Here is a 9,285-nt window from a genome sequence, read left to right on the forward strand (position 1 = left end):
GGACTTGATCCAAAAATAATTACTCAATCAAATTGAGTTAATTAGTGATTAAATCACTAATTAAACCTCTCATAAATGTTGAGTCCAAATCCGATGGGCAATCAGGCATCAGAGACCATCGATATGAAACCCTGATCAAAGAGTTCAAATTTCAAATTCAAAATTCGAAATTCAAAATTTTGACCCCGGTACCCAAAATGTGTGGAACTCATGATTAGAGAATCCTAATTCTCAATCATAGAGTTCCAGATAGATAAGACTCATAATCAGCCATCAGATCAGAAAGGAACCTCTAATGTGTGTGACCCCGCAGGTTCGAACCTAAGCCGGTAGCACAGGAACCAATTTCTGTACTAATCGAAGTGACCATCTAGCAATGGTACCCGACGACCGGATAGGTCGAATAATCGCAATCGCAACATTCAGAACCTACGTGAATATGGTTACCGTATAATTCATCCCTTTTGACCCCTATGTTTAGGATGACTCAGAGTTAAACTGTCAACCCTGATGATATCATCCGAATCGTGCTCAACTCAATTAGTCCTGTGACTCCTCACTAGGACTACCCTGGCCAAGGTTTTGCTAAATTGAAACACGACTATACACAGCTCCTAAACTGGAGTGGTCAATCCCATCTTGACACACGCACCGACAAGTCAAGTACTTGACTACACCCAGCAACCTTCCGTCACTGAATTAGAAATTCAGGTAGTCCAGTGCCTAAGTGCAGTGAGTTGCTTGCAAGTCACCGTGGCGGTCTCAGGTCGGAGGGACATTTATACCCATATCCCATCGGAGCAAATCTTGACAGCAGAAATAGCTCCGGAGTTGGTCACGTTCAGTGCAGATGTACCATTACATCTCACCTGTATGCCATACCAGTGTCTCCACACTCTTTGGTTATGAGGACAACCAACCCATATGGCACACAACGACCTATGCTCGATAAATGTTGTCGTCCTTGGTAAAACGTATCATTTGGTCGCGAACATGTTTAAGGACTAAGCGACAAATCCTCCTTTGTCGAGTCTAAATAGTCCTAAGGATTTCACCACAACACAGGAGTTCATTAGAAGATGAAACATTTGTGATGAAACAATACCAAAATAATTTTTATTTATTTATAATTCATGTACTAATACAAAAAGAGCACAACCGTCAACAGGCTGACGATTGGCTTTGTGACACTATTCCCAACAGTTCATTTGTTGCACGATCACAACAATCTGAGCATCTGTGGTAACCACGGGGCGTGGAGACTGGGCTCTGCTATCGGAGGCAGGGGAGGGGCCTCTTCCTGACGGGAAGAGTGTCTCGCCGAGCCGATCGCCATTGATCGTTGAGTTCTGGTTCTCGTCATTGCGAGTTTCCTTCTTGCCGCTGTCTTCCCCCCACCTAGCGCGCTAATCTGTTGCTGCCAATCCCATAATCGCCTGTTCGTCGGGAACGAGCACCTGCAAAATGAAATCCGCACTGACCGGAGTTGTCTTCGGTGGGGACCCTCTGATGCCTAAATTAAAGGGGGAGACTGGGCAATAGTAGTATGAGAATGGAGACAGAGCTCAGTGCATAAGAATTGGCTTACCGAAACTGTTGCCTTACCCCTTTTTATAGAGTAGATCGTCGTAATCGTCGGATATAATCCTGCATTTCGCGGCGTAGAATCACAGGGCGATAATCTCGTAATGGGTTATTAGTCTCCATAGATTACGCCGCGATATCTGTGGAGTAACTGTCCATGACGATTATAATATATTTAAATGAGTCGGCCGACTGTGCGTCGGAGGTCGGTTGTCGTTTAGTAACTCTAAAATAACGACGATCGAAGTAGTCTGTTGTCTGTAGAGTCCGAACATCGGCTGCTTATCGATATCAAGTCGGTAAAGGAGGTTCGATCGGTCGGTTGAAAGCAGTGTCGGCCTGCTCAACCGATATATAGTCAATAGTCGCTTTCAGGATTGTCTATTCATTTGGTGGGTTAGAGTCGAGCATCGATCGATGTATGCCAAAAATTGATCGGTTATGGAGTTCGATCGATTTATTCCAACACTGACTAAAATCGAGTTCTACCCTTTAATTGTATAATAATCCTTGATGACAACGGGCACCGCGATTCCAGAGTACTTAAAATATTGGAGACCTGGCATAACAATGTTGGCTTCCATCATTGGAATGCATTCTTCGACGTTACTCTCTTGATTCGATGCCTAAAATCATTGAGATTGATATTGGTCAGATGGCCCAACATCTTAAGTTTAAGATCCTCTAGATGCCGACAATTTGCTTTGAGGACCTGAAGCGATTCCAGATCCAATTCAATCCTTTCAATAGATATTCTCCTCAGTGCACTAAATTAACTTGCCAAACAAAGCAGGCTGAAATTTGCATCCTGAGAGCCTTAATGCATGAAAGGAATTACGTAACATATAGACATCTGGTGGCAACTCAGCATAGCTTTTGAAACACTCGGGGTACCTCGTCATTGTCAGGGATGGAGAAATCGATACCGAGCTCTTAGACATCCCTAGTGGTGGCCATTCTAATCTAATCCGTTCCATGACATCATTTATGTACTCCCGAGGGGTTCGAGAAGCCGAGACGGAGGCGAGGGACCTTAGTTCTTGGTAACTCTGTTGGAGCCATCGAGCATGGGAGATGAGAGCATTCCGACCGCTTTTCTTCATGTTATCTGCTTCAATATGGCGGCCGTAGAGGTGGAACATGCGTATCGCCTTGTTGGTCACAAAGTGTTTCTCATCGAGATCGATATTTGGAGAGCAAAGCAGGGAGTCGCAAGGGCTGCTTACCGAGCTGAATGATTTGGCCGATTCAGTAGAAGGGCTGGACGGGGGAACTGGAGTTTACCTCCATGAATGGGTCTGCCTCCATGCTGCCACCAAAGAGAAAACTGAAACGCTCTGTATCATTAGTGATGGAGGCCTCTGACTCCATGACTGTGAGTGGAGAGCAGCGTATATTATTTAAGGTAGGGATTCTCTCTTCTTTCTCTCCACTTGGTATATATATAATTTGATGGAGAGAGTATAAGAATGAGAGAAATAGAGACAACCGCCATGGAAGTCTAGATTTAAATTTATAGGAGCCACGACCGTTGGGACGGACGAGGAAAGCACGGGTTTGGTGTTAAGCTACTCGTACATCCAACAGTGTTTGGAATTGGAAACGATGCTACCGTTCACGGAAAAGAGAGAGAGAGAGGCAGCGAGGCCACGAGGCGTGGCGAGAGGAAGCCGCGTCGGACGCAGAGGGCTCTCTGGATTTGGTTTCTTTGGGCTGATGCTTGGGCCTCCATATGGGCCAGTTGAGACGCACGATAGACACCGGTGGATGGGCCTTTCATAGGAGTCCAGCCCATGACTACCAACTAGATTTGTTAGGATAGAAATTCTTTGTGCACCGCCCGCGATGTAGAAAATCTGACGTGGAGTGCATTGCTTGGTCCTATTAGACCATGTAGCCATCATTTTTCAATACATATTTAATATCAATAGTTTTATTTTTTTATTTGAAATTTTGAATGATGAAAATACTCTTCTTAAAAATTATAATACTCCTTCTTAAAAATTATGACACCCTTTCATAAAAATTATGACATTCTTTTCCTTCCAAAAAGATTACGATATTTTGTACTGATATTATAGCATGCTACATTGAAATTATGACTTTCTACACAGGATGTCATAATTTTTTTACAGGATATCATAATTTTTGTAAAGAGGTGTCATAATTTTTATGAAAATGTGTCATAATTCTGTGGAAGGGTGTCATAATTTTTATGAAGATGTACCATAATTCTATGAAAAGTGTCATAATTTTTTCGAAAGGAAAAGGATATTATAATTTTTATAAAAAAATATTGTAATTTTTAAAAAAATATTTTTATTATTAAAATTTTAAATAAAAAAAAATAAAACAGTATATTTCGCATCAGATTTTCTACACCGTGGATGATTCGCAAGGAATTTCTCTTGTTAGGATGCCTCAAGTTTGGGTTCCCTATGCTGACCCCACTAGCTCTATCTTCGTTCTTTTATGATTTTAGGACAGTTTGAACCTGTGTTTCTTCAAGGGTTGTTGGATATATATTTCTAAGCTAAAATAAGAGGAAATTTCATGACAAGAAAGTCTCCATATATTTAATTTGTGTTGTGGTGCTTATGAGGGAACATGATGGAGAAAAGGTGCTGAAAATTGAACTTGATAATAAAAAATAAATTCACTGTTAACCAAATACCCACATAACCTTGATTGACCCTTGATTGTTAATGTAAATAAAAACCAGTTAGTTCTATGTAAGCATTCGAATTATCAGTTGGATGGTCATATAAATAGAGCAACTATCTATCTATTGTAGTTTAATATTAAAAACGAATCTTATTGAATTGCATAAAAATTAAGGCAAATAAACTTAAATTAAGTCAGCAAGATGCAAGTCCCAATATTGTAACACCATAATCGAACCATGGACTTGACATGAGACTCATTTGCTATTGTATCCTTCACTATGACTAGAGAAAGATTGGAAAATGTGCTGCTAACATATATAGACCCGTTAGAAAGTATGTTTTCCTTTTCATTTCAGGGAAAGTTTTCTTAAGACTTTCGGACACTACCATGTTGCTAAATAGACGTTCCTCTATCACCGAGGTGCAAGGGAACTTCAGGTGACTGAAACATCCAAATCTGAATTAAACAAAGGAAAGGTCACGAGTCAAACGGACTCAGAGCAACTACGAAGTTGGGATGCACTTACAGATTGAATTGATGAGCTTTCTAGATTTCTTCTTGTTATTTTTGCATATGTACCCTTAAAAATCTATTTATGTATTTTATTAAGCCAAAAGCATATGGATACCATTCTAAATGGTAAATCAACTTGTTCGTGGAGTATTTCACCTTTAGTCATGCAATATATTAAAAATGTTAATTGAGAAAAATTTTTGAAAATTGTGATAATGTTATATTAACACTTTCCATTATCTGATGGATAAACAAGCACTTAAGCACACTTTGGAATTAATCAATATATTTGCGAAAGTTTGTGAGGAATACCCATGTCAAAAAAACAACTTCTTTTTCTTCTTCTTCTTCTTCTTCTTCTTCTTCTTCTTCTTCTTCTTCTTCTTGTGGTTTTTGGAGGTACCCTTTCAATTAGTTCAATTAATCAAGTTAAAAGACCAAGACAAGCTAATCTTGCTCAAGGTGACAGATGATCCTGCAGAGATGGACCATGAGATATGACTGGCAGATGGGTATATTAATGACTTGGTCAACAAACATCTCAGTTGGTATGGTGCATATAACTTGAACCCTTATTCTTGGTTAAGACCTGGCTCTTTCCTTCTCATCCCGCTGGCCGTTATGCTAACCCGTCGCTGGCGGACAAAAAACCGGTCACCTCAAAGGAAGGAAAAATAGGGCAAACTTGGGAAGGTAAGAAGAGAATATATGCAAGACGGAACTTGACATCCGACCTGAATGAGAAGCATCTTGGTGGCTTGCACTCAGCCATCATATGTACGGATTGACTTATCTTTTTCCATTCATAAACTCATCTTTTACTACGAAGAAAGCAGTACCTGCTCCTCTCTCTTCTCCTGGCATTTAGAAAAGTAGTGACATAAATAAAATAAATAAATAAAAGGACTCCACCCCAGTCCTAAGAGAAGAGCAAGGTATATTTGAATTTTTCTACAAGGTTGAGCTAAAAATCCTAGTGGATTTCTAAATTGGACCAATGCAACTAGCAGGATCACGAACTATCAATTGACCTAGACAAAATATTCAAAAATAGCTTAGGAATGGACCAATCCAATTTCTCTAAAGCTTAACCTCCTTTTATGAATGCCTCCTAAAGCTCTATTTATCCTCTAAAGCATACCCTACTTTGGCTTTTTTTGGGGGGCTTGCTCTTTTTTTTTTTTTGGTTAACTTTGGCTAGAGGACCGTTGGATTCACCTAACCCCTGGCCTAATTTAGTATGTAGCTTATGATCTTTCAAAAAATTTAAACAAGTCCTAAAATTATAAAAGATACTTTAAGAGTTAGAACATCCTTGTAAGCACCAACCATATGCCAATGGGCTTGAACTCTAACTTTACTGGGGCCCATCAAAAAAAATGTTCGCATTTGATTACCTTCTACTTACGTGGAATATGATGCATGGTAAACTTAAAAAGTCTTTATGATCCAAAATTTACCCACGACCAAGTTTCAATGCACCATGCCATGTTATACTAGCTATGTATGATATTAGAAGTTTCATTAAACGTAACGAAAGTCAAATTTCTTTGGTGCATGGCTAGAAGACATGAACAACATCCTATAATTACGATGAAAAAAAACATGCATGCATGTTGACGAGTGCAAATTGCAGATACATCTCGAAGCAAGGTGACTCTCACCAACTCTGAAACACTTTTCCTTTCTTTCTTTTTTTTTTCTTTTTTTAGCTTATATAATTTGTGCGGGAGGAAGCAAAATTTGTGTTTGTATTAAATACATAAAAAGCATTGCTTTCATCAAAAGTGTTACTAGAATGGGCCTTGCCTGCTTGTTATGGTGGTCATTTTTTTATAATTATCCTCCTAATCGCATAGTCTCTAAACTAGAAACTATTCTACACACATGATTAACGTGGTCAACTTGGGAAGTGGGTAAGCATATAAATTATATACATATGTAGCTGTCGTGCTCCAAGAGCTAGCCCTTTAATCTGCACCCACACCCCTTTCAACAAAGTTATCTTAAGACTCTTAGTTGCTTCTCCGCGCTGCGCGGTGAACTACCGGTTTCATGTCAGCGGCACAGTATCAGAATACGTATCTCCCCTCCCCCCATTTCTATGCTCCTTCCTAATCATCATTCAAAATTCCAACTTCGATAATTCAAACCCTACCATTATTCTGAGGCAAAGATAAGGTTTTTGTCACCCATGGAGACCTGCCAAAAGCCCCCTCGTGACAAGACATGCATATATTTTTTTCTGAAAAAAAATGACATTTAGGGAGTCTTAAGGGAAGCACACGTCTGCATCCGTATCTGCTTTGTCACTAAGGAAGACTTGGTAGGTATTGTATTTATAAGTTTTTGTATTCATATAAAGATCATTCAGAATATTATAAGAAAAATAATAATCTGACTTGCCAAGGCTATTGCGTGGCTCGAAGGAACTTTCGTATAAAGGCATGGCACAGCAAATAAAATTAAAAGGATGTTTGTTAGGGAAGAGTTGGGGTGTCAATGGAAATGAAAATTAGTGGCTCTTATTCCAATCATTTGAGAAAAAAAATTTATTTTTGATTACGAACCAAACTCTTCAAATGATATAATCATTTCTATTCTAATTCCTATTCATATTTCAATCTATTCCGATGTTGATTTTAATGCTGATCGTAAATCAAATCTCCTACAAGAAATGTCTTGACATAACACTAATCTCATTATGAATAAGCTAAGGTGCAGCTTTTCTATTGTTTATCAATTTTACAATGTATCAAATGCCAGTTTAAAATAGAGAATTTTTTTTAAAAAATAATAGATTTATATTTACTTGATCAATCATAATAAAATATTATTCAGAGCACACTATATTTGAACACAATGAATGACTTCTGCATGAAAGAAATTAAAATATTATATGGAACATATTTATAATTATACATTTAACTAGAAAACTTGGGATTCTCTCATCAAGATGGTTGGAAATATTCCAAATTTGAAGCCTACGAACACAAACAAACAAAGAGGAGGGTAAAAAACGGACAAAGAGACTAAAGAAAAAGAAAGTTGACAACTCACAGCCTGGCACACATGGATCCAAAAGGTTGTTTCCAACCTTCTTACCAAAAAAAAAAAAAAATTGTTTCCAACCACACCAAGCCCTTTGCCCACAATAAAATAAGATAAAATAAAAGGTGGTTGTTCCTTCCTCCATTTGTGCACTTCTTTAATCTTCTCCTCCTCCCGGCCGGTCCTTTTTTTCAAACCATAGAGCTGGGCGCATCACCGGCTTCCACGTGTCCCTCCGTACCAATATACCGCGGGGTCCACCCCGACGATGAGGCGTAGTAGGACGACGTCACCACGGTGCTGGTCAACCTACTCGAGTCCCCGTCCTCCTCCACCACCTCGCCCATGGGCACCGCCGCCGGCCACACGAACGACGGCTTGAACGGAGGCACCTCCGGCGGCTCCGCCGACCGGGATATGATCTGGACTATCTCGGCCGTCGTCGGCCGCTCCGACGGGGTGGGGAGGCTGCACGCCAACCCGAGCAGGAGGAGCCGCTCGACGTCTTCGGCCACGTAATCGCCGGCGTAGGCGAGGCGGGGGTCCACGGCGTCAAGGAGGCGGCGCTCACGGTATAGCTTCCAGACCCAATCGGCAAGGAACTGGAATCCGGCGATGTCGCAGCGGGGCCGGCGGCCGCAGACGGTCTCGAGGACGACGGCGCCGAAGGCGAAGACATCGGACTCTCGGGTGGCGCGGCCGGTGTGGAAGCACTCCGGGGCGATGTAGCCCATGGTGCCGGGGACCCCGGCGAGCTCGCGCTCGGTGTAGGAGGTCTTGTCGACGTCGATGGCGCGGGCGAGGCCGAAGTCGCCGAGGCGGGCGTGGAAGGAGGCGTCCAGCATGACGTTGGAGGCCTTCAGGTCGCGATGCACCACCTTCTGGTCGTACTCGTTGTGGAGGTAGTGGAGGGCCGACGCCACGCCGGCGATGATGTTGTAGCGCCGCTCCCAGCTGAGCAGAGGCGTGTCGGCGTCGCGGAACAGGTGGTGGTCTAGGCTGCCGTTGGGCATGTAATCATACACTAAGAGCAGAACACCATTCTTATGACACCACCCTGTAGTTAATCACCACCATTCTTGTTATTAGATCTCCTCTAAGTCTCTAATTTATATTTTTTTGCTTTCTTATTTTAGTTTTCTATAGCTATACATGTATATGTATTTGAATATTTATAAGAAGACCATATAGAAGCTTAATTTTCAATTTATTATTTGGCTACCATTTGATGATGAAGACTTGTTGTTTGTTGAACAAAAATTTTGTTTATGATATCCCCAAATTGAGAGGAATTAGATTTTGAATCATGATGTATTTAAAACAAGCATATAGAAGAAGCCACAAGTTGCACAAAAAAATATAGACTAGCCAGAAGTTCTACAACAAAAATAATCAGGTCCTACTCATAATATGACAGTCGAAGCAAAAGAAAGACTTCATTTCCTTTAAATTTTTCCGAGAACTCCTTGA

At 40.9% G+C, this 9,285-nt stretch overlaps 1 protein-coding gene across 1 annotated transcript in view; it reads right to left on the minus strand.

The window, feature by feature from the left end:
* Positions 1–7,707: 7,707 nt before the first annotated feature.
* LOC105052879 (probable L-type lectin-domain containing receptor kinase S.5) overlaps positions 7,708–9,285 on the minus strand; it is a 3,635-nt gene continuing 2,057 nt past the window's right edge. Inside the window, exon 2 of the mRNA XM_010933857.4 lies at positions 7,708–8,872. Within this exon, the coding sequence (XP_010932159.1) occupies positions 8,007–8,872 (866 nt within the window). The 3' untranslated portion in view covers positions 7,708–8,006. The remainder of the gene's footprint in view (positions 8,873–9,285) is intronic.

Source organism: Elaeis guineensis, chromosome 10 (assembly GCF_000442705.2).
Source record: "Elaeis guineensis isolate ETL-2024a chromosome 10, EG11, whole genome shotgun sequence".
Taxonomy (NCBI): Eukaryota; Viridiplantae; Streptophyta; class Magnoliopsida; order Arecales; family Arecaceae; genus Elaeis; species Elaeis guineensis.